Source organism: Athene cunicularia (genome assembly GCF_003259725.1).
Source record: "Athene cunicularia isolate RWA chromosome 3 unlocalized genomic scaffold, athCun1 chr3_part1, whole genome shotgun sequence".
NCBI classification, from domain to species: domain Eukaryota; kingdom Metazoa; phylum Chordata; class Aves; order Strigiformes; family Strigidae; genus Athene; species Athene cunicularia.
Window position 1 is genome coordinate 23562708 of NW_020799097.1, and position 27169 is coordinate 23589876.

Here is a 27169-nt window from a genome sequence, read left to right on the forward strand (position 1 = left end):
GCTTTTGTATTAGTCTGACCAAGTCTCTTTTTCTCCCACTAACTGTGAGTTTCTTATGTTCAGTCAAGGGCCTGAGATTCAGCTTTTGTGCTCTACTTCTTGTACCTCTTAATTTTTGTAATTTCTCAGACAAGAGTAAAAGTGAAGATATTTGAATAATACTTACAGTTTTAATTGTATTTTAAATGAAAGTCTTGCTGATACACAGGGTAAAAGAATTGAACTCCTTAGTCTAACTTGAGAATACATTCTCCCAAATCTTACACTGACATTCTAATGTAGAAAAACAATTATTCATTCCCTATACTGACCACTATTGCAAGCTGTAATTATATACTTAAATCATATTGATTTCAATAACATTTAAATCTTTATTGATTACAGTTCCTAATCAACTCTATGCTTTGTCATACAGACCTACACTGATGCAATACACAAGTATGTAGGTGGCAAGATTAGTTGGATCTTCATGATGGAAGAGATACAAGACAGTCACTGAAAAATACCTATTGCTATAGAGAAAGAAATACAACGTGAAGGGAAGAATTGTGTGAAGAAGCACTGAGTGAAAGGCAGAAGTCCAACTTTACACCACTTGTGACAAAATTGTAGCTACTCAACTGAGAGAACTCTGAGCCACTTCATACTGGTAGGAGTTTGCCATTCTTCAGTGAACAGACCTTGACAGAGTTGCATCTACAATACTCACTACTTCCAGAAAACTAACCTCCCCTAAATAAGATTTCGAGTATAAATTGACCTTGATCAAACTCAAATTCATGTGATGAATTAAAAAAGGAAAATGAAAGTAAACAGGAGACATAACTGAAACAATGTTGAAGTAACTGTAAGGCTCCTAATTCTTATGTTATTTTTAAATCTACTCAGTCTTTGTATTATTTTTCATAAATTTCCTTTTTTTTTTTTCTCGTTCACTTTCACCTGTTTTCCTTTTAATAAATGTACTTGGGTTCAGTGTAAATGGCTGAGTAACTCAGCTCGTAAATGGGGTTGAACTTCAGCAAAACCATGTAATCTCTCACAGTCAAATCCAGAGCAGATCTGGACTGTGTCTACAGGATATTTTTTTTTTTTTTTTTTTTTTTTTTTTTTTTTTTCCCCACTAGTCTAGCAAAACAAAGCAGTATAAAATGGAAAAAAAAGTACATGAGCCTAAATAGGAACAGTTTGTTAATTCCTGTTTCTCTGTTCCAATAATTATATTGTTATGCTAGTTAACTCACTTGAATAAATTCTGAGGGTAGTGACTGAGAGAATTGCCATCTTTGTAGTGTTTTAATGAGAATGAAAGATCTAATTCCACACACACTGAGCTTGAAATTGCATCAGCTATCCCTGAAATAATATGACGAACTAATCACCAAAGATAATTATCATTCTTAGGAACAACCATTGTAATAAAATATGATTTTTAATAAACCAACAGGTGGAGATAATAAAGCTACCAACAGCTGAAGTTAACTTCCTATTACATGGACTTTTAGTCCCAGTGTTAGTATCCTCAGCACAACTGCACTGACCGCAATTTCCTTTAACACCTTAAAGACAAGTTACAAAGGATGTAAAGCGTAGTACTTAATTGAATTAACATTTAAGGGATTATTTTTCCAGTGACGGAAAATACCCAAGAAAAGTTTACTAGCCATTGCATTTCTGGAGAAAATATTATATCTGCTTTACTGTTAACCCCCGCTTTCAGCAAGCTAACTTGGACCTGTCTAATCAGAGAGGACAATGGAAATCCAGACTTGTATTGTGAATAGTGGAAGATAAGATGATTTTTAAAAAACATGTATTTTAAATATGTAAAGTAATCTTTAACTTCATAATTTTGTAGTCAACATTAATGCATCAATCCATTCAAAAGAACTGAAAGGTTCATCAGCCTAAGGAAAAAACTAAGTGACTTATTTGATATTCCTTTCAGAGGATGCATAATTTAGCAAAGGTTTTCCAAATTATGTCACAGAAGGAAAATCTTGACAGACTTGTCAGTTCCAACTGAACACTCAAAAATCTATTTTAGGCATAATATACATATATTTTTGTATATATATATATGTATATATGTGTAGATAGGTCAATTGTCCAATTGATCGACTGATTGATCTTTGTTTTCTATTACTTCGTATGTTCCATACCAGGCAAAATCATCACGTTCTCTCTGAGACTAAGCATTTTTGTTTGGTTTTGGTTATACATTTGGAAATTAGTGCTGTCGTTAAAAGTTATAAATGGACTCCCAGCTTTGAAAAGGGAATATGACCAGGAACAACGTTTTAAAATTCGATCCATTAAAATACATTTCCGTCTGTGAAAGGAGGAGCACTGAAGGCTATACAGTATCTCAGAAATTTTTCTCAGGCTTTTTAGACCTTTCAGTGTATCTTATGTGATTCACCTCTAGTTCTGCCTTTTACCTCTCTGATAATTTGCATCTATTTTATACCCAGAAGATATTCAAACTGCCTCAATGATTCAGAAGAAAACATTTCAAAATATTATTATCAGCATCTATTGTATTCAGCATTGAGAAAGCATATACTACACCAGTACAAGCCATTTTGGGACATGCAAAATAAAAACAATAGACCAATGAACAGATTTTAGTGGTCTGATAAAAATACTGATGAAACAAATCAAAGATTTGATGTTAGCTACATACTCTGCAATGTTAACCAAAGGTTGAGGAAAATGAAAACAGTGGCCATAAATGGAAAGAGTAACAATAGGGTGACTTCAGAGACTAGTTTCTCTTTTAATCTTAATTACATTACTGGCACCTGGATAAATAAATGACAAGGACACAATGAAACCTGAGAACTTTGGATTGTGTTTTAAAATGGTTTCTTTTTGTCTGTCCCTAATATGAACATTTGATACACAGGTTTCTTCATGACACAAACCCTTGCTTCTTTCTCATCTCTCAAACATCTCCATTTTATCCAGAGCATACTAGTAATAAAGTTCAGATATGTCTTCATTAAAAAAAAAAAAAAAAAAAAAAAAAAAAAAAAAAAAAAAAATCAGAATTATATCTTACTTTATCATGTAACCATTTATCATGGACCAGTTATGGAAACTGTACTCTAGTGCACCTAATTCAGGCTAGATAGCCAACTGTGACTCATTAATGTAATATAACTTTTGTGATAAAGCAAACTTTATATGTCTATAAAATAAACACTAAGGATTGCAGTCTGAGAACTTTGAGGTAAAATACTGAAAAGCCTAGGCTTCCCCAATACTCAGCTCTAACTCCATTTTCCAGTATAGAAATGCAAAAACTCAAATAAAGGTGGCAATAAGTTCCTAAAGGTCAGGTTTCTAAATTATATCCCAATATTTTGAAGGCAGAGTAAAGGATCATGCCTGAATAAGTCAGAGAGCAGATAATGTATGAGAAAGTTTCTTACCTCTGCAGTTGGGTAAAGGGCTACTCCACTGTCCATTGCTTCGGCACTGTGCTCGAGAAGCACCCTGAAGTAAGTACCCAGTGTTGCAAGTAAAATTTACAACATCATTTAAATTGAACTCACTGCCATTTGTCATTCCATGAGCTGGATTCCCAGGATGTCCACATGTGATTGCTGTTAAAATAAAAATAGTCAGGCTAGCATCTAACTGAAAGATACTGTTCCATGGAATCACTTGCAGGTTGGAGCTCTTCTGGTTTTGTTTTTGTTTTGTTTTTGTTTTATTTTTTTCCTTCATTTGTTTTTTTATATTTATGTTATCCTATGTTATGAAAATAAAATATATTTATTCAGAATTCTTAACTGTCAGGGAAAAAATATTTTTTTTAACAAAAGTTTCAAAATCTATTTTTTACCTTATAATTACCTTGTAATATAAATAATTATATATATATATATATATATGCATTTTGACACCCATCTGGTATGTATTAGATCTTTAAAAATGTAGAAAGTTCACTGTATTTCCTACTAATGTAAATAAAAATAATATTTTTTCCCTGTAATCTTCAAAATGCAGTAGGGAAAAAAAAAAAAAAAATTTAAAATACTGCTTTTAGATAATTTTGGAGTTCTGAAGCATTCCTTTTCCAAAGTTCATGAGTTGCTTTGATGAAGCAGTGACCTTTTTAATCAGATTTTATTAATGCAATACAGAAATAATGAGAATAAATATTTTCCATTATGTATATTACAAGTCTTGATTATACTTAAAAGACACTAATAGAATACACTTACTATGGTCAAGCTCTAGTTTTCCACATGACAAGACATTAAAATAATGTAGAAAAACATAGAAAAGCATAGATACTGACAATGCAAAGTTAAAATGTATATACACGCATGGATCTTTTCAACACTGCGCTGGTGACGTTTATCATGCTTGAATAACCTATACACAGGTTATCTTTTGCTTTATTACTTTGTGGTTTGTCTGGTTTTTAACTGAAGAGACATGAAAAATAATTTAAATACATTTATTTAAATTTTATAACAGAGTTCAACTGTGAAACAGTATTTTCAAGAGTACTTGATCTTTGGGAATTATATAGGACACCTTCCTCTATACAGACTTATTCATTTAGCCCTTAAATTGTGTAAATAAATCTACTTAAATCACTTGTGCCCTTTCTGCACCATCTCATTTGCAGCATTTGAAGATGAAACTAAACATCTGAATAAAATCTTACTACATGCACAAGATCAACTTTATTCTAGCTCAGTTGTTGCATTTTTAAACTGTTACAGATAATCAAGTTTCAATAAACAAAGCAATTTCCAAGTCCATACTAAATCAGTTAACATAATTCTTATATAAAAACCTATTAAATTTAAAAAATGCTATTACCTTAAACTTTCTGCAATTTTCTGAACAAATTATATGCACAGGTTTAACAACATTAAACGTAGGTCTCTTGTAAAAACTCTGATAATGAAGCATAATTCTGTCCAGTTGTCTTTTCCAACAAAAGCATACCCTAGTCAATCAGTTCATGTTTAGATCTCATTACTCCTGTCAGGATGCTGGTTTTTGTAACACCTTCTAGAAACTAAAGATCTCAGATACTGAGATATTGATCCCTGAATCTAGTTCTGCCACTGTTCCATTACAGTTACTCGGTATCATCGATCTGTTGACTGATCAACACTGCAATGGTTGGATTCATAAAGTAGAGAGTACATAATATATATATATATATATATATATATAAATAAAATTTTAAAAAAGCACAATGTAGATAATTTTGGGATTACAGTGTTTTAAATCACCACTAGGCTTTTACACAACTGTTTAATACTGTTTACCTAAGCAGTAGCCAAAACATTTCAATTAAAGGTTACTACTGTTGTTTTTGTCATCTAAATGGTGAATTACAAATTCCCTCCTCTATCCTAATATAAATAACTGCCCTGTGCATGCATGCACACACATGCAAGTGTATCCACACACACAATAAATGTCATGGGAAAACAGATGCACTTGGCATGTCTGAAATCAATGCTTGCTAAGAAATTACACATTTGCCTATTATACTGCAAAGAGATCAACCCACTTAATGTAATATAACTCTCAAATATAGACTCCATTTTTTAACACAGTATCTTTCTTAGATGCTGGAGACTTCTATCTCATTTCAGAAAATGCTTAACCCAGAGAAATAATAGTAGTACTGACAGTACTTGGCAAAAAAAAAAAAAAAAAAAATCCAGTCTGAGTACCCAGCTATATAACTCAGCCTATGTTTTGGTCATCATTAATACAGTATACACTTTTAGTGAAGAGTACGTCTCCCAATTTTTGTTGTGCTGTTAATCACACAGAACTAATCTGACATCTTCTTATTTCCTGTTAACTTTCAATAACCAGTAAGTGAAAAGATATTCCAGAAAATATTTGGCTAAAGTGTGGTCTAACTTATTATCCAATAAAGAGATAGGGAAATGCCTGTGTGTCACAAATTGTGCAAGATGGAGGAGCCTGACTTTCATATAAAACCAAGAAACTAAAGTATTCATGTCTGGAATACTCGAGTACTTCCTTAGACAATATTTTTTTAAGGTTACAATGTGTAATTGTCTATATGTCTATTGGCAGAGTAACAAAAGCAAAAGTAAACCATGTTGTAAATTATTATGTAACCTGCAATGACAGATATTGCTGCCAGTTCTTCTCATAACAGTAATGACATCAACTGAGGAAGAAACAGCTTCCCACCACCCCTCAAAGAGATTTTTTTCACTGCAGGGTAAAATTAAACCACTAAAAGTAAAAATGCTAGCTGGTGGAATTTCTCCTTTGATTAATATAAATCATTTGAACATATAAACAATATTTTTAAAGGACAGTGACAATTAGAAAATATTTTCTGCAGCTGTATACAGGTAAAAATTTTCATCTTACCACCTAAGAAAATAATACTGAAATTTCTGAAATCTAATGATTTATCAGTAATATATTTTCTCAGAAGTGAAACAACGATACTAACGGATTGAACAGAAAAGCTGATCATCTCAGCGACTGCCTCTGTGTAGACAAAAATACTTCAGAATTGCGCACATCTTAAAAAAAGTACACAACTTAAATAATTTATATGAATAACCCATCAAAAATTACAAAATTTTTACAAAAATGGGGAACCTTATTAAAACTGAAAAAGAATAATAAGATTAATTACACAAAAGAATAGTAAAATAAAAAGCAGATAAATCACACTTGGTTCTGATTAAATGGCTGATGGTTCAAAAAAGGACAGAAAACCTGCCATGCAAATGAGGAAGGGATTAGGAAAGACAACAATTTCAGCAATTAATTATGGGATTTTCAAAAGCAGATGAATTAAGAGCAAAAACAATCCTAAAGGCTACACAAAATTTAATATTTTCTCTAACAGATATTGTACAATCCAATACCATGCCTGAACTTGCACTGGTAACTATTAGAAGGCTAACTTGGAAAAATGGGCAATCAGCATCAAAACTCCACAGATGAACCGTACTCCAGCTTTACCCACCAAACAATGAAAACAGAACAAGGGATTTTGGTATTCCTGGTGAGAAAATAGGGGAGAGGCTCACTAAGCCCACAACTGACATAGAAGTGATGACTGTAGAAAGAGAGAGAAAGAGATAGATGAAGTTACACACTTGCAGCCTGCTGTTCAACCCACTTCAATGCCTACGTCATCCTGTTTCTGAAATAACAGAAATCAGGCATCACTGGATGTAGTCATTCAGTCTATGCTAGGTTAGAAACTGGATTAAAATACCATAATGACCCTTGTAATTGAAAATAGGTCCAATAAATATCTGATTTGATCACCTCATTCATACACCTTTGCATATCAAATCCACTGTTAATGTTCAATTACGTTTAAAATAGTAGTAATAATTCAGTGTAAAATTAATAATACTTACGGACACAAACAGGAGTTTGCCCAGACCACTTGTGATCCTGTAGGCAAATTCTGACAGATGTACCAACAAGTCGAAAGCCAGGATTACACTGGTAGACTACAGTATCACGATAACTGAAACCATCTCCACTAATATGACCATTTACTATTGGGTCCGGAGAACCACAGTGACCAGCTACAATAAAAGAACAAACTGTCAAAACCATATATTCTTACAAATTTACAAGAATGCTGATAGAAAAGCAAAATTTCATCCTTGCTTTCAGTAAACAATATAACAGAGTCAAATACTACACTGTGCAGAACAAGTTCTGAGGTGTAAAAATAAAGGTGATATTTCTTCTACTTTTTTATGGTGAAGTGATATTCTAATAGTTTTAATTTTCATATGTACAGTTTCTGCAGATTCTGTTTCAGAAATGACAAAATCTATCAGAAGAATGTCTGGAAAATGTGAATTGCAAATAACTGAAATTACAAATCATTTAGTTTAATTGCTAGAAAAGTGACAATTTTAGCACAGATCTCTTTCCCCCTTTGTCTTAGTAAAGTTGCCTTTTTCTGCAGAGAAGCATGAATTAAGAGGTGTTTAACTGTCAAAAGCATACTATTATTTCATCATAGAGTTCAGATTTGTCTTATTCATAATTTGTCGTGGACCATGTAAGTAGATCTCTACTAGTGAATTAAACATGATTAGGACTATTCTCTGGCAGAAGCCAACCAGCATAGAGCAGCCTACATCTATAAAATGAAAATCTCTTTCCCGCTAAACCAGCACAGCTGCTAGCAAGTTGCCTACCAGGATCAGTACGGATTTAAACCAACTTGAACAATTCATGGAAATTGTCTTGGAGAATCTTAGGTGTTGTTCTATTGATCTAACAGGAGAGATTATCAAGTTTCATGCTCATCTGCATGTCCTGGTATTGTTATTTCATTAGAATAAACATAGCCCTTGTTCTTATAGATATCCAACAAATAACTGATTTCTCACTAGCAGGTTTTCAGACATTAGTAGACAGATCATAAGACTATAAACAAATTTTTTAAAAAGTTTAAAAAATCAAACCTCACATTTTAAAAATAGAGGAAACATAAATAATTTCTGTGGGATTACAGTCTATTACCTTCAAAAGAACACTGAGTTATTTAGAAATGTATATATATATATCCCATGTAGCTATATTAGCTCCTTTACAGTGCTATTTAGGCCCCTATTTACATTTATATTTATTAGAAATTGTCTCCAGTCTATTTTAAAGCCTGTAACATAGAAAACAGGTTTCTACACATACTTCTTGAAAAAAAAAAAAATAATATATATACAGCTAAATTATGTTGTTATGTCTTGTTATGTTCAAACATTTCCTAACATTAAGCCCTAGTTTCTACAATATATTAATGTTTATTTATTAATGGATTTTAGTGCATAATCATAAAAAGTTGGGTTCATTGTGTTTACTCTTCCCAAATATTAATCACGTTTATGTTATCTTCAGCTGATTCTTAGCTAAACTGACATATTTAAAGCATTTTCTGTGCTTATAAATTCATATTAATGTCAAAATTATGTCATCTTTATATTGTTTTTCAGCTTGGTCAGTACACTTTGAAACAGTCACCTTCTCCAAATAGATGAAGGCATGGAAAGGAAGGAATGTCTATGAGCACACTGTTTCCTCCTTAGTTAAATCAGCTGCTGTTAAACAATACAGAACACATTACTCCAGGCAAATAGCACTCTTTGCACTAAGGAAGACAAGTAATGATTTTATTCTCTCTAGATTTTTCATTCTCTTTGAAAACAGAGTTGCTGAGCTGGAAACTATTTCTCTTTACTGATTGAAGGGGAGAAAAACATTAATGTTTTGGTGACACTGATTAATTACAACTGGCAATAGTTTCATCTGAAACTATATTAAGTCCACTTTTTGAGATGTGAGGACAGGGATCTAAGGCTCATGACTGCTGCTTGAAGGGGTGTGTGTGTGATGTTCCGTTTCACACAGGCTGTATCCACCAACATTAGGACTGTTTGCAATTTAGCTTCTTTGGGATTGAATCTCCTTTCTAATAAAGCCCCTTTAATAGTGCTAGACATTATATTTCATTTACACTTAATGGTTCATCTAAAACACTAGGAAGGTAAAACACATACCACTTGATTATTTTTTCATACATATATAGGATTATTATAATAATCTTAATTGTAGGACTTCTGATGTCTTTAAGGAGACATTGTGATATTGTTCTGTACATTTGTGGAAGAAAGTATGAATGTAAGATTTTCACACCAAACTTACACATCTACTCTTCCCCTGACGGGGAGTATGGCAACAGAGAGTAACAAGGACACTGAAGCACATTCTTCTCCTGGAAGATTCTCTTGGAATAATTTACCTTGGCGTTCTCAGTCCAAATTAATAATATGATCCCCCTTACCATTCTCTCTCCTCCAGCTTTGCTCAGCCTCTCCTTGTTTATCACCTACTCCAGACCCTAGACCCTTAACAGGCCCTTCCCCCAGACTTGCTTCAGTTTCTGATATCTCTTTTCTATAGTGAAGAACACAAATAAAATACAAATGTTTTTCCACAAGTGCTGAAGAGGGAATAATTACAGTGACCTGTTGACTACATTGCTGTGCACACAGTCCAGTCTGTGTTCTTTACTGCAAGACCACACTTTTAACTCTTCTTTAGCCTCTCCACTAGGTGGTCACTTGGGTTGCTTTCTGTAAAGCTTCTTCCTACCCAGTCAGTTCCAAGCCAGTACTCATGAATGGTATTATTCTAGGAAAAGTGCAGGTTACTGTTTTTGTCTTTGCTGAACTTTATGAGCTTCCTGTTGGTCTATTCCTCCAGATTCTCAAGGTGCCTCTGTTTAGCAGTACTGTAATTCAGCATATCAATTGATCTGCCACCATTTGGTGTCACACTTAAACTTGCTGAGGCTGCACCCCGAGCTGTTATTCAAGTTGCTGACAGAGGCTGGATAGTATCATCCTCAGCATTCATCCTCAATATTCACTTGCTATTAGTCATATTTTGAATCATGAAACACTACCTCAGAGGTTTTGGTTCAATTAGTTTTCCACCCATTTTGTAGTCTCCCCATCCAGTTCATGTCTTCTCAATTTGACTACAAGGATAATATGGGAGACAGTTTTGAAATTTTTTGCTACAACACAAATTGAAAGAAATCTACTGCTGAAACCTACTGAAACCTACATCTCATGAGACAGTCATCAAAAAAGGCAGTAAGATTATTAAGGTTTGCTTTTGATTGTTCCATCCTGTCACCAATTAATTTACTGTTTTCCCCATGTCTGGAAATGGACTTAGCTCCTCATTTTTACTTCCTAATTTTTTCCAGGGACTGAGGTGAAAGAGCTTGCCTCTTGCCTTCTTTGGATATCTGATGTATCTAATTGTTGAGTATTTTTCCCAGAAACTGCAGTTGTTCCCACCTTTTAAGCATGGTAGAAAGTGGCCTCACAATGACATACGACCTTAGGCTTATTCAGTCAAATCACAGATATTAGTTTATTTTATTTGAGTAGTTCCTTAATTGATGCCCTATAATGCTATATCATCTCTTCCCCTCAGCTTTACTGCTAGGAGTAACAAATTCATGGCCTCACTAATCTAAGGCCTAGATGAACCATGTACTAGTGCAGGGGTATACCTCAGTTTTAATCACAATTTCTTCTCCTAAAGAAAACAGTTCTGCATGGCCCTAAATATTCAGGCATTGGGACAATTCTGAAAATTGTCATTTAGGCAATTGAGATAACCACATATTTTGTGTAAGGAAATCTATGAAACAGATACAAATTGGGATAAGAGAAGCTGTATTTATACAGATAGAATGCAATACATATGATTTTTTAACATTCTTCTAGACCTAAATAGTGAAGAATTGAAAAGCAGTTACTGTATTGAGGTCAAACACAGGGAACAACAGGAAATTTCAAGAAAGATAGTTGAGATGTGCCAACTGGCATACTGCAAAATACAAAAAAATTATGCACTTTCTCTTAAATGGGGATTTAAGAAGTTGCTGGAGTTATTATGTGGGTAATTTAATTTACAGATCATCCCAGCTAGTGGATTTAATTATTTTTCTGGGAATTTTGACTAATTTAAATTAAATATTCCAACAATTCAAGAATTGAAAGAGCACTTTAATAATATAAAATGTATGCAATTTTCCCTTCATAAATGAGATTAAAAGAAAATTAAGGAGGCTGCTAGCGGATTTTTAATAAAATAGGAGGCTGCTAGTGGATTTTTAATAAAATAGGAGGCTGCTAGTGGATTTTTAATAAAATATGCTATCAAGAATTAGGGAAATTGTTCACATGGTTCAGAGTTGGTTCAGTAGTTTCATTCTAAAACATCTGGAAACCAAGATACAAATAATTCTATTTTATTTAAATAAGAATTTGAAATATAAGCCAGTATCACAATGTTTACCTATGAGTTATCAAATACAGGATCAGATATTTTTATACAAACACAGCAGCAGCAGTTTTTCACATTAATTAATGTAGAGAATTATATATATCATAGAAATACTTAAGATATGGAATTCTTGCACTTTTTTTTTTTTTTTTAAAAAAAAAGTAGTCCTAAAAATTCATTAAAATGGAGTAGATTATATTTAAGTTTAGATATTAAAGTATGTCCTTGACTCATGTACGGTTTTGCACTTAAAAGTTAGAAAAAGTCAGGAAAAAATATCCGTTCAAGAAAACATTGACTAAATGATTAAATGCCACCAATACTATAGATGGTGTTAAGTAAACTCTTAAATGCTTCCAATTTGATCTATACCCTACATGTATGTATGGTCACTCACACACACACAAAGCATGTACACAAATATATATGTTTCGTGACTTATGGGTGCAATTATTCTTGGAAGGAAAAAAAGAGGAGATATGAAATATCAACAGTGTGAGTAATTGAGTGAAATTGAAAAAAAAAACCCTTGCCTAATGATTCATATTTATCCTTGTATAACTAAGAAAAAATACATATAATACTAATTACTTAGAGGTTAGCCTTGAACTCATTAATTACACTCATTAGTATAACTTGTTTTTGAGAAAAATAAAAAAAGATTTGACACTTTCCCGAGATACAGAAATTAGTGTACTCAACTGTCCTGAAATCATAACTGATTCTACCCAGACCAATGGGTAACATAAAGTGATACCTATTTTCATCTATAGATGTCCTGAATTATATTAATGCATGTACAGTGTAGGTAAAAAGCATCTCTGACTCATTATCATTCCTTTGAAATGGAAAGGCTCATTCAGGGCTCCCTGGGTGTTTGCCTACTGATTTTCACAGGCTTCAGGTAAGTCCTAAAGGCACCTCTGAAATAAATTTGGTGCATGCTGTCCTTGAAATTTAGGTATACACAACTGGAGGCATTCACATCATCTGGCTTTAAAATGTAAGGATTTCATGAATTGGTCTCTGGAGGAGACTCCATAGTTCCATTGACCTTGTTGGAAATTTAGGATCTTAGACTGTACTCTAAATTGCATCTAATTAGGTGTCTAAAGCACATGGTGTGAATATCCCTTGTGTGAGAGAATGTAGAGGGGCAGGAAGAGGTTTAGTAGCAGATATACAACCTTCTTTCTGTATCATGCACTAACTTGAATTTAGACTTTCACACTCAGAGCTGTGCAGTATCTTTTGGCACTGTGTAGAGCTTGATTTTGAAACAGCAAAGACTAGATAGTGATTAACAATCTTCCAGCTTTAAATGGGATCTTTTTTGTTTAGTGAGGTAGATCCATGATTTTAACAGTTCTAAGCATAGGGCTGCATTCAACAATGTAACCAATCAAATAGAAACCAAAGTCCATCAATTATTTTTTTTTAAAGACTTGTGAAGTATCATAAGACAAGCATTGCTCTTACTGCAGTAATAGGTCCTGCAAGTAATGCAGTGTTCATTACAAATGGGAATAGATCTGTCAAAATAATTTAAAATGCAGATAGTCAGGGAAACAAAATATTTATCAATTATGACCAAGGGGATAATATCATAGTAATGGATACCAATTTCAATGCAGATTTGTAAAAAAACAAAACAGTTAAAATCCAACAGCAAATAAGTCCTGAAGAAGAAAAGGATGAATTCATAAAAATGAAATTCAAGATGTATATAGAGTCTTTTCTAAATATGAGATCTAGTAAATTCATGATCTGTTTCCCAAACTGTTAATAGGTTCATTCTATGTATTTTTTAAACTGACTTCAAGAATAAACCGGTATTGTTCACTGTGAAAGTCCTATACTGATCAGTTCTTCTCCATCTGTACACTATTTGAATTTAGAATCATGGCTACCATAGACATTTAATCTTCTGGGGTGTTCATCAGTAAAATACTATATTTCTCAGTAGTCAGAATAGAAGAAAAAATATTTTCCAGGCTTCCATGGGCAAGAGATATATAATACAACAGAATCCATTTGGATTTGTATATTATTTAGTTTGTATATGTTGGCAGCCAAACTTTCCTATGTGTATAGACTTTCAAAAAGAAAAAAAAAGAAAAGCAGGACATAAGTCCTAAATACAATTATTATTGATTAGATGATGAAGTGGTATTTCAGGTTAATTAAAATGAATGAATGCTGACACATATCTTCATGTTTAAAATTATTAAATGCAGGTGTCAGGCACTACACTGGCAATGAATGGTATAATGCACGGCAAAAAAACCTGAGGAGTAATAGCTCTCTTTTTACAATATAACTTGTATGCTTGCAGCAGAAGAAAGGGCTGAGGAAAATAGTCCTACACATGCAAACTTAAGTCTGTTGGATCTTCACAGTTGCAGTTCTAACATCTTTTAAATGTCAGTCAGCTTCAGTCCAGGGATAACCTGTCATGAGTAAGAAGCTGATGTATCTTTATATACAAACCTCTATAGCTTCACTATGGAACAGATGAACTTATGTATGTGAAAATGTAATGCTGAAGCATAGCAATCTCCTAACCAGCACCTCAGTGGAATTCTTTTTCCTAGGTAAAAAAAAGATTATTTTACTCCTTTACTGCTCTAAATATCAAAACAAGTAGTAATGGTGGGTTCCCCAACACTGGACAATTTTAAGATTAAGCTGGACAGGGTGCTGGGCCGTCTTGTCTAGACCATGCTTTTGGCAAGAAAGGTTGGACCAGAGGACCCTTGAGGTCCCTTCCAACGTGGTATTCTATGATTCTACGAATCTTTGGAAGTATACTCCATTTATGTCATGATTTCCTACATCAAAATGACATGTGAGAGAAGACTCAGACATTTCTATATTTCACCTATACATCATCAAACTGTCTGTTCTATACTGATGAAGAATAGAGTTAATACGCAGCTGGTAACTTCACATTCTTTTTCATTAAAGTTAGATTATTATGCTTTTGCCTGTTAGTGCATTACTGTCTTGTGGCTTGTAATGTGTTTCAAAATATTTTATCTAAAATTATTTTCAGAGATCTCCAGGATTTTGTCATTAGTACTCTGTTAAAAACAATGCTTATCTAATAATACTTGGTTTTGGTTTGTGTTTTTTTGTTGTTTTTTTTTTTTTCTTAATAACCTGCTAAGATGAAATTTATGATACTTGAAAATCGTTTTTTGAAGACATGATTGAGTTGATATGTGGTCCCATCACACCTGGTTATTGTGATGCAGATGTTCTTTTCTTTTAATAAAATATTCTACCAGAGGAATGTTGTCGTGTTTTAATATGCAGCTCTGATTTTCTGTTTTGCCAGGGGAACTGTAGCCATTTCTTTCTGTTTGCTCTTGGTGAGAGCATGAACTTAAAGCTCAATAACTGCAAATACCCTTTTTGATGGTACTATGAAGTAACTTTGCTTAGAAATGTATAGGCAAAACATCATAGACTACCTACTTAGCACTTATATCTGTAATAAGAACCAGCAATCTGATATGACAAAGATCATATATATGTGTATCTGAACACAGAAAGACAGTGACACTATTGATGTTGAGAAAGTTAAGAATGGATTCAGGTGTCTAAGGATGCTCTGCAATGTTCTGTTATCAGTTCTTTAGGTATACGAAAAACTTCTTTCTCACAGATCCATATTGACACTGACTTATTTTAAATGTAGATGTCAGGTTTATTTTGATTTGGTTCATGGAACTGACAACATCAGAGATTCTTCAGACAGCAAGAATATTTGAAGAAGTAATTCTTAGAAAAAAATTTTTTTCACTTTTGATTTGAACTAATTTTTTTAGATAGGACAAAAGTATGTTGTGCATGATATAAACATATCTGTCCACATTCTTTTAATGGGATGTTTTGAAGATACCAAAGTCAGAGGAAGATAACTGACATTTTATTTTTCACATGCAAATTTGTCATATTAATATACTTTTTAAAAAATAATGTTTTCACAGAATCGGTAGAAAAATGATTTTATAAATTATAAATTAATCACCATAATTTATTTAAAAGTTTGAATTCAAATGTTACTGTCAGACATGTATCTAATTAGTCAAACATTGTTCTAGCCTACTTGAAAATTTTACAAGATATGAATTCTGAATAGAGAATAATTTCTGACAATACATGTTACAGCTACACCATTTCCTTATAAAACAATGTTTCTACTGTTTCATTGCTGTAAGAAACAGGAATATGGATTATTCTGGATAATGGTATCTTAGTATCACTGGTTGGTTTTGGATTTATTTTTAATATTAATTATATCCTCTGTAAACCAGTTCAATTCTTGCATATGATAGGTGGCCAAACTGTTTTGTTTAAAGTGTACCAGATAAGCATGGAATAATATGTGTTTTGCTAAGAGAATGTGGCTAAGAACCAGAGAAGAAAGATGCTTTTTAAGTGAGGTTGAACACCAGAGGAGAAAGAAGAGATTTCTTCTTTCCTGAGGGAAACTGAGTACATTCAACTGAGCAAGAAGAAAAGCTACAAAATGAGGGTAGGTAAAGCAAAAAAAAAGGTTCCAGACATGAATACACTGTCCAGAACCAAAAGTACACCCACTGCTGAGCCTCAAAGGTGACTGAAAAAGAAAACAGTTTTCTGCTATCTATATTAGGAGTGCAAACCAGTATGAGTGGATCTGAAGAATGAAAGAGTTGGGGTGAGAACTCAAGGTCTAAACTATATACAGGATTTTCCTGGAAGAGTGCTGGTTCTGCTTTACTTTGGGCTCTCTCTTGTTTACTTCCTTTGACTGAATGATTAATATGCTGAAACCTCATTTGTAGTTCGAATGCATCAGGAATACTCCTGAACTGGAGTTCATCTTCCAGCTTAGTTTCATCACACACCTTGTGACTGTTCCAAAAAGCAAATCAAAGTACTGTAAATGTGGGCAACTGAGCCACTTAAAAACCCCTCCTGGTCCAAAAAGCATTCCAACAACATCGAATATAATTTGATTTCTAACAAAAAGCTATATACTAGTAGAATAGTATAAAATCATATGCAGTACACAATGTACGTAAAGTATCGTTATTTTTCACTGTTTTAAAAAATGTTGCTTGATAAGAGTTGAATCTCAATACTTGATATTGTGTTTGCTTAAAACAAAACAAAACAAAACAAAATTCAGAAAATTGGTTTTTACCTAGGCATTGTGTTTCAGTACCACTCCAGAGACCATTTGCCAAGCATTCTCTCACATGAGAACCAACTAATGTGTATCCTGTGTTACAGGTGAATATTGCAGTAGCTCCATACACTGTTAAGGTTCCAATCTTATTTCCATTTGGTGGAGACGGAAGACCACCACAGGAGATAACTAGGAAAAAACCCAAAAAACAGAACAAACTGAAATACAAAAAATACTCTTCATAATTTCTTAGACTGGAAGACAATGTACCGTTTCACATTTTCTTAAAAAGTAAATGTAATAGGAATACATATGAGAGTTATATTCCACAGTAAGGGCTTAAAATTGTGCTTGATTTGGCAACACATATTCTAAATCAGGAAATTCATTAGCATATCTCCACATCCTGACAGCAGCTTAAACATAATCTGCATTTCCAGTTCTGAAACAAGGGAATTACATGAATGTCCAGGAAGGTTGCAGTTATATTCCACGTGTACGTACTCTCAGCTATTTTAAGTGTACTATCTGTTTAAAGTTATCTCTTTTTTTTTAACATGTAGTACTCTAAATTGCTATGAACTGTCTTTTTTTATAATTGCCCACCGCTATTCATAATCATAAAACATATATAGAGGCCTACTTGCTAAAAATATGTGTGCTGTTTTTTCTTAAGGCTAGACTTGACCCATTATGACAATACCTTCCATATCATCAGCTTCAAACCACAACTATTACAGGCATCACATGAAAAATTTCCTTCTAAGAATATATCCAACCCTAACTTAATTAAAATTGTTCTGTCATGCCTTTAGTTTCTAGAAAAATATATTAATAATGTTGTAATTTAAGATGCAGATTAGTATTTTCAAGAGCTTCAACTCTATTTTATTATATGTTAGCATGAATCACAGCTTTACTTTCAAAAGTATGGTAATCGCAACTGAACTTCCTATCTGAAACCTCAAGGCCACTTTCTTCTGTATTTGAAAAGGTTCAGTATAGAAAACAACATGGAAATGGGTAGAAGTTGGATAAAATCTAATACATACCACTGTGCAATTAACTCAGCTATAATCAGAATATATGTGATCATATATACATGTTCCTTACCCACATAAGATTTCCAGAGGTAGATAAGACTCCTTTCAACTACAGTCAAGTCACATTAACGTAATTTGTGGAGTAGCCTAATATTGTAACTTCTGATGGCAATTACACTTATGCATATTTTAAAATAAATCAAATTATTTTCCTAAAATGTAATAAAATGAATTGTTCTAAACATATTATAAATGCTTTATTATTTTTAATTACAGTGATTCCAGTTAAAAATAACTAGACCACATGAATAATGAGCCACTTAATGATTTGTTGGGCAGCTGTTCAGTGTATTCTTAAACAAATACAATAAATTTACTAGTAACCTGTCTCCTAATCCAGAACCCATGTGATGTTTTGAAATTCTTTTAGAGATACTATTCACCAGTAGATATTGATAAATATGATCTAAATGCCTTATCATCAGTGTTTCAACTAGCTTTCCTGCTGCTTCGGAGGTATAAACAGCTAGCATCTATATTTACATAACCTATCCTTAGCATGTGAATAACAGCCAGAAATTAAACAGTAGACTCCTCAAAATACACTGCAGAGTATTTCTAGATCTTAATGATCTATATCCAGTGGAAATATTACTGAACATCTCTTGGGGGATGAAGTATGCCATAATTAAATCCTAATCAGTCCTCTATCAGAGGGCAAAATAATGTACCTGTCTTATAAATAAGCTCTGTATCATCAATCAGCAACTCCTTGGGTTTCTGTATCTACCTAATATTTTGCTTTTGGTTAACTGCATCCCATATAGGTCACCCCGTTTTCTACTTACTTAAAAATCTGTAATTATAGAGGTTAGTCAAGAACTAGCTTTTCAAAGATTTAGCAGCTGAACGGTAGCTGCATATTAGGCAGCAAATACAAAATTAGTTTTCTATGGATATGTGCACAAAAGAAAAGGAGCACAATTGCAGTTAATAGAATGAAAAACTCATTAGTTTTAAATTTGAAAAAAGATTGAAATAACTATTACTGGTTTATAAGAGATACAGAAGAGTCACCTTATTCTTTCAATTGAATATTTTCAAAAGGAAATTTTTTCAAAACAAAACTAATGGAATAAATCAGAACCAACATAATTCTATAACCTATCATCATTTACATAAGAACAAACACTCTGGTTTCATGTATATATCATACTGGTTTCTGTTACAAGTAGCGCTCTCAGCCTTGTTCTAAAAACGTCTTAAATATTTTTTAATTTTCTAGAAAATAAATTTTGGTTTATATTATTTTTAGTTAAATGGTCTACATCCTCTTTTATTGTCTTTTCTTTGTTCTTGTTTTCCACAACTAGCATCTTTCTCTAATACTGCCTCTGTAAATTCCACGCCTTAGGTTGTGGCCACACACTTCCCAGTAGTGGTGAGAGATTTTGTCAGTTTATACTTGATTCATCCTTGGGAGTGATTCAGTACCATCTGAGATGACTTTAGCTGTTTTGTCTAGCCTCCAGATGCTGTTGAAGAAGGCTAAGAATCTCTTCCAAGTTCTCTTTAGTATCCACTATCTTAGATATTGTAATTTGTCTCACATGGCAATAGAAACCTGTATTCAGGAAAAATAAGTTTTGTCTTCTGTTTGTCAAAATATGTACATCATACTGAAAGTTTTGCTCAACCATTTATTTTGAATATGAAAAGCTATCTGCTGTTTATGTTCATTCTGTTATCACTGTCATAGAATCATATGAAATAGTTTGGGTACCACTTATAAGCTATTATTGACATGTCTGCATACCTAACAGAGTTTGAGAGAGCAGAATGATTCTATTCTTTTTTCTTAAAAAAACACCAGAAGTTACAATTTAGTAAGCTGTGCACTTCATCCCAAAAATTCTTTCCTACAGTGCTACCATAAAAATTCTATTATTGATTCAGCTTGTTTCAGAGTAGACATTTTCAAATATCTTCTAACATTAGAAACTTCACTGAATTAAAAAGTCATTCAAATTATCTGTTTCTGGATGAAATACTAAAATTGAATATCTCACTGAAATGACATGCTACTCTGAAAAGCTGAATGCCTAAATTTTATTTCCAGTTCTGCTAAGTATGCTAAATTGGCCATTTTCCTTCAGGTGCTGGGATTTTCTATGATGCCCCGGCATTGATAGAGAGCCTATAAGTACTACCATAACATAGGAAAGGTTTCTACTTTAAGGGTAGCACAACTCATTGATGTGCCAAATAACCTCTCCAACCAAAGCAAATAACACACTGGAAAAAGCAGAAATGACGTTTGGGTGGCATTCATTAGGATTTTGATACTGTAACCCATGACAACTGTATGATCCCACTGAGAATGTCAAGGATCTCTAAATCTTTAAACATTTTCATATGAAGATATTTTAGACTCATATGTATGTTTCTCCAATAGTAGAGTTTTCATGCTTCGCCCAAAAGGTCAATGCAATATAATCTAATCTAACTCTAATCCAAAACCTTCGAAGGTAATAACACTATCTCCTAGTATTCTCTAAATACTTATACACTGTCTACTTGAATAAATCCACAGTCAGACATAGACCATCACCCAGATCGATCTTCTGATACTATTTCATTGACTCTTGTATGAAATATATTGTACCTTACACATAGAGTTTGAATCAATTAATTTCAGCAAGTTAATGAAAATTTTATATTTGCTTACTTATAGGAGATTAATAGCAAAATATAGCTTTTTAAAAGTTTATTTATAAAAGAAAATATAGGTATTAAAAAGTATAGGATATTCTGTAAACAAATATGCTCCTTACCTTTACAACTCGGCCTTTCATTGCCTACACTCCATGTTCCATTAGTCCTACATTGTATGAGTCTTCGACCCAACAAATAATATCCAGGACTGCAGCTGAGCATGACTTGAGCTCCATACTCATTCAGTGACCCAGAAATCAGTCTCCAGACAACATGTTCTGAGAGCAGAGTCTCTATGCTGGGGCAAGTTACAGCTGTGAAGAAATTACACAAATATTAGCATACTAACCCTAAGTTTCTTTGCAGATATATGTCTTACCTTACTGACAGAAGTTTTGCAATGTAAAATTGAGCATACCATAAGCATTTTTGAAATACAACATCGAGGAAAAATAATGAACATCATACAATGAGTTTTACAAGTTGTGCAGGAGTTTGCAATACATTTTCATTTAGTGAGATTCAGTGGAACAATGATATAGAGTTATGATCTCTAATGCAATTTATTTAAAAAGTTCAGAGACAAAACACATCACAGACTACAGTGGATGTAAAAGGGAAAGCAAATAATGCTATATAGTTTTTGCAAAGGGTCAAGTGATGCTTTATTCTTCTATCACTGATATTCGCTTTAGAAAAGCTCTAACAAGTTCTTAAAACATGTTGCCATAAAAGCTGTTAATGCACATTCAAATACTAATTACTCTAAATCAGTATACTGTGAGCATTCAGGAAAATTATTACATTCCACTTCAGAACACTTGACATAAAAAATCAAGATAACATTTAGAGAGATTTTTAGAGTGATTTTAGTTCTGTTGCTTTTAGTCTTTCAGATTTCGTAGGAGAATGAAGTTACCGCCAATAGACAAGAACTGTAGTTTATGTTTTTCATAAGGCTTAATATAGCTACCAACCATATACAGCATTTTTCAATAGTTTTCAGTTTCAACTTTATGCTTTGCAATTCAAGATAAAGTACACAGAATATCTACAAAAGTTACAATAGTTATAATATTGATAATTCTATCTTAATGTACCTATACCTCTGTAAAGATTAGACTAGTTTTATGAAAATATTTATGATAACTTGGTTTAAAATAGATGTATTTGTTATCTTATACCATATTGTTCAGAACTTCCCTGCCGTAGAAAAAGTCTGAACGAATTAGTGACTGTTTATATCCCAGAGATTACTTTAGAAAAAGCTACTACACCAGCAACACTTGAAAAAAGCTATATTTTCCGAGGAAAAACAAACATCTAACAGAAATTCAGATCCTCTTTTGTTTTCCTTATATGTTGCTAAAAGAAAGATAATTAATTTTCTAAATATTTGGTATACTTACGAATCATTACCTCTGACCTTTTGTACAATGTACTCAAGTCACCACTCTGTTTAGTGTAAGACAAAAGCACTAGGTGGAACTGTGTAAAAACTCCAAACTATACTGAAGAAATAAAAAGAAGAGACTGATTCTCATTTATGCTATAATAAATTTGCACCATTCTAGCAGAGAAAGGACTAATAAAGCTGACAAATAGTAATTACATATTCCGTAGACTTTACACTGTCTGAGACGAATAAAGTGTTTTTATCATGATTATCGAAGTGTGATGAAAGATACTAGTTCTCTAGTAAATTCTAGCTTCTAGGAAACACAGAGCTGACACCATAGCATATCTGTGAAGATGTGTAAGTATTTATGAAAGCAAATTAATCTAAGAACTTCCAATTGACAGATTATAAGGTTATACTGAGTTAAAATTGTAGAATACTTTCTTAGATTTTTTTTTTTTTTTTTTTTTTTTTTTTTTTTTTTTTTTTTTTTTTTTTTTTTTTTTTTTTTTTTAGTATATCTTAGGAAGGATTGACAGTGGACAATTACTTTGAAATTTAATAGTTCTTCTCAGACCTTCATAACAATATTCTGACTGGTTATGAACAGTTTCCAAGGTCAAAGGACGACTTTCTACTTCCTAATTTAATTTAATTTGATACTGATACAAAAATGTGTTTCATAGTTACTCAAAGATTGTAAATTATTAACCAAGAAACACTTTTCTCTTATTTGTTGTTAAATACAATATTAAAGCACTTCACTCAGAGTGAATATCATAAAGGTCCATCAGAAGTCAAAAAATATTCTAAATAGGTACTCAATGCTCCTGAAATGTAAAAATTTTATCCCTTCTCCTTTCAAGCATTAGATTTATTTGTTCTTTCAAAGATGAAAGCAAGCTTATTTAGTCTAATAGTAAAAATTTTAGTCTTAACCATAGGGGATATCTTAAGACACTTGGAGATAAGAGGCTCAATTATTTCAGAATATGTAAATAAGCCACATAGATGTTTTCTCCCCATACAGAGTTTAGTATATAATTTATTCTTTCTTTAGCTATAAATAAACTTAGAATCTCGCTGAAAGCACACTTTAGCTATCAGATTCTGATACATGATTGTATAACTTCTAATTGAAGATGTTACTCGGTACAGAATATACTTCTAGATTGTATTTATGTAATCAACTAAAAGTGTTGCTTTAAAATTATTAATTTTACAGGGACTGATTTTGATTTATTATTCTCCCCATTCTTCAAGAGACAAAACCCATTATTAACAGATGGTTAATTTTTTGCACATGGTTTATGAGCGAGTGTATCAATTTACCTCTCACAGTCTCTCTCATGCAAATCATGGACTGGGCTCTATTTAAATTGTCAGTTATATAGATGAAACTCTATAAGGGATGAATTTAACTTCTTGTAGAGGTGAAGATGTTCTCTCATTTCTTCAGTTATTTTTTTATAAGAAATATATAAATATTGTTTTACATAAAGTATAGGTCAGAAAACATCATAATTACCATTTGAAATTGTTTACCCATTTTAACGACATGACAATCTCCATATACTAATAATTGTCAATAAACTCAAAAGCAGGGAAGTCATAATGAGATATACCTACCACAAAAAAGACAAAAAACTGAGTTGCTCTATAAGCCCAGGTATATTTGCTACTCAAAACATGAGCAAAATGTTCACTATATGACCAGTGGCAATGACCAAAAAATATAACAAGATCTTTGCAACTACAACAACTAAATTCTAACAAGAATTTGTGCAGCAATGTGCTCAGCTTTTAGTTTTAACACTTCATAATGTTTTTTAATTTCCTTATTTCTTTTACTTGCTTTTCTGGTCAACAAACACATTACACTATCAATATTTTCCTAGAATATGTATACCAGAAGATGTGACTCTTCCCTTCTACTGAGTCATCCTTCTGTTTACAAGACTTTGGTTATCTTTTCTTATGGTTATATAAGAAAAAAAAAAAAAAGTACCTTATATAATGGAAAAAATATCTCAATAATATGAATTTATTATTATTATTTGCAAGTGTAATTTCATCTGATAGTTGGTTGCCATTCTTCAGCAGGTAGTTAACTATCACAACGACAGGGATGCTGTGTTGTGAACTTATAATGCAATATAGAGAACTATATTGTTCAAATATACCCTTTTGACTAAATTCACTATTAGCTTAAAAAAAAGCAAGGCTAAAGTCAAGTTGAGAGACAAATGTATTAGTAAAATGAGACAGTAGCAAACCAAATAATCCCATAGACCACAGAATCTAAGAACAAAGACCTAAGAATTAAATAGTATCACTTAAGCTGAAAGTTTCAGGATGGTAGGAGAAAAAAAACCATACAAAGCAAAAAATGTAACTGCTTCTTGTTGTTCAACACATTTAAATGGGAAAGGCTTCAAAACATCAAAACAAGAGGATCACATGGTATTCAGCATCAGTCTATCAATTCAGTTAGCTATGTCATGTGAATCTGTTATCAATCTAATGTACCTGGATTAATCTAAAATGCCTAATCTAATTAACTGATTTACTACAGTTCACTGAATAAGTACTAACCCTTAATAAGTACTCCATGTTACATAACAAACCTTGAAAAAGTCCTCCAAAAATTACTTACTGACCTCAGGATTTATTAAAGAAAAAGGAGAATTATTTGGTATGGTGTTATGAATGTCCAAGAAAATAAAAACCTCAGCAATTGCACTATATCTATGATGAGCTGGTGGTGAATCTTTGCTTGTTTATATTTTAAAAAATATTTTTGCATTTATAATAAAACTGATTATTTATTTCAGAACTAGTTATGATTCATAGTTCTATAACTAGACATTGTACAAACAATTGAAAATCACAAAAAAAAGGCTTCTAAAATTTCTAATTATTTTCCAATTATTTTCTAGAAAAAAAACAATGTCTGAACCACCACTGTTATAGCTCAGCACACCATAGCTTGCAAAAATATTTACAGTGAAATCTGAAATATGCAGATTATGCAAAGGTAACATTAGCTGATCTTTAAAGAACTTGATATTAGAGAAATTAGCATAAACCAATGAAGGACCCAACTTAAATCTCTGAATTAGTATATTAAAGGAGTAAAGGAAAAGAGCATTAACATTATGCAGTTACAAGGACCATCCCAGGCAATTAAAATGTTAGAAAAACTAATTAACCACAAACTCAATTTCTTAAGTTATGCATCCAATTACTTCTATGAAAAGGAAAGCAAGTAAGAACAGAGGCTAACAAGTTATCCTATTTCAGCAGTATTAATAAACATGCACTGGTCCAGACTTCAGCACCAACACACATAGAGCATAATCTAAGTGGGTACATTATATATGTAGTTATATAGAAATATAATATTATGTACATTCATAATCTTGGTTTAAAAATTATGGTATTTAGCTTTAGGGAACTGGTAGGGTACCTTTGCAAAATCAGGAAAAAATAATGACATTGTGATCTTGCAATAAGTGAACACATTCAGTCTTCTGATCTCATGAAGAGAAACATGGAAGTAAATCATAACATTTGTTCTCATTATTTTTTCACCTTCTGGCACAATACTTTAAATTAGTTCCCTAGATCTGGTCAAAAAACATAGTGCACAGAACTGAAAGTTTTGCTTTGAATTAACCAGATCTGAATTGAATGCCCTTTTCTGGATATTTCTAAAGCAGCATGAGACCTGCAGATTTCTATGGAACAAAAAAGGTTACAGTTCCATTAATTTCAAGTGGTCAGGTGTCTGTAAATCTTTTTACTACATGTCTAGCAAAACTCTAAAACTGGGCATTAATCATAATTATAATATGCTTAAGAATTTGAATTACATTTTCTATCCTGAAAAAATGCCTGTATTAAAAAAAAAAAAAAAAAAAAAAAAAAAAAAAAAAGTTTCCTGCCGGCCTGTCCTGTTTGAGTGAGTGGCAGGGCTTTTGGCAGTGAGGAGGGGGCTACAGCAGTGGCCCCTGTGAGAAGCTTCTCAAAGCTCCCCCGGCTGCAATTCGGACCCACCTTTGCCTAAGGATGAGACAATTATCTGCGCCTTTGTAATAATGTATTTAAGAAAGGAGAACCTGGGAGAAGTTGCGGGAGTTGTGAGAAGTAGCAAGAACATCTGTGTGAAGCCTGAGGTCAGTGGAAGAAAGGAGGAGAAGGTGTGTGTGGGTGCACTGGAGCAGAGACTCCCCTGTATCCCGAGGTGGGATGTCAGGGCTGCCCCCTGCTGCCACACATGGGGGTGTACGGTGGAGCAGATGCTGACCTGCAGCCTGTGGGGACCCCACGCTGAAGCAGGTCACTGCACCTGAAGGAGGCCTGGAGTCTGTGGAAGAAGCAGCCCCTGCTGTTGTAGTTTAGCACTGGGAGGACTGCAACACATGGGGGTCACCCACACTGGAGCAGCTAGGAAAAATTTGCAGCCCATGGGAGGGACCCCTGTTGGAGTTGGTGTGTAGAGGACTGTCTCCTGTGAGAGGGGTACCACGCTGGAACAGGGGAAGAATGTCAGATGTTCCCCCCATGCCCCAAGGTGGAAGAAGTGGCAGGACTGTCTGTATCCCCCATTCCCTTTCCCCTCTGCTGCTGGAGGGGAGGAGGTAGAGAAACTGGGAGCAAAGCTGAGCCTGGGAAGAAGGGAGGGATGACAGAAGGTGTTTTCAAGATGTGGGAATGCTTCCCACTATGCTGCTCTGTCTGTTACATGTTGTTAACATATGTATTAAATTTATGTTCTTTTATCTTCCCCTAACAGATATGTCTTTTGCCCGTGACCACAAGAAGTGAATCGTCCCTTCCTGTTCATATCTCAATTCCCAAGCCTTTAGTTTCTCCTTACCAGCACTGGGGTGGAAGGAGATAGTGAGCAGCTGCATGTTGCTCAGTTGTCCTCTGAGCTCAAATCAT

General features: G+C 33.2%; 1 protein-coding gene across 1 annotated transcript in view; it reads right to left on the reverse strand.

The window, feature by feature from the left end:
• The window catches only part of CSMD1 (CUB and Sushi multiple domains 1), a 1016265-nt gene that overhangs the window by 54525 nt on the left and 934571 nt on the right, over positions 1–27169 (reverse strand). Inside the window, exons 52-55 of the mRNA XM_026844050.1 lie at positions 20940–21134; positions 17078–17251; positions 7413–7586; positions 3438–3611 (exon numbers count right to left, since the gene is read on the reverse strand). Coding sequence (XP_026699851.1) covers positions 3438–3611; positions 7413–7586; positions 17078–17251; positions 20940–21134 — 717 coding nt within the window. The remainder of the gene's footprint in view (positions 1–3437; positions 3612–7412; positions 7587–17077; positions 17252–20939; positions 21135–27169) is intronic.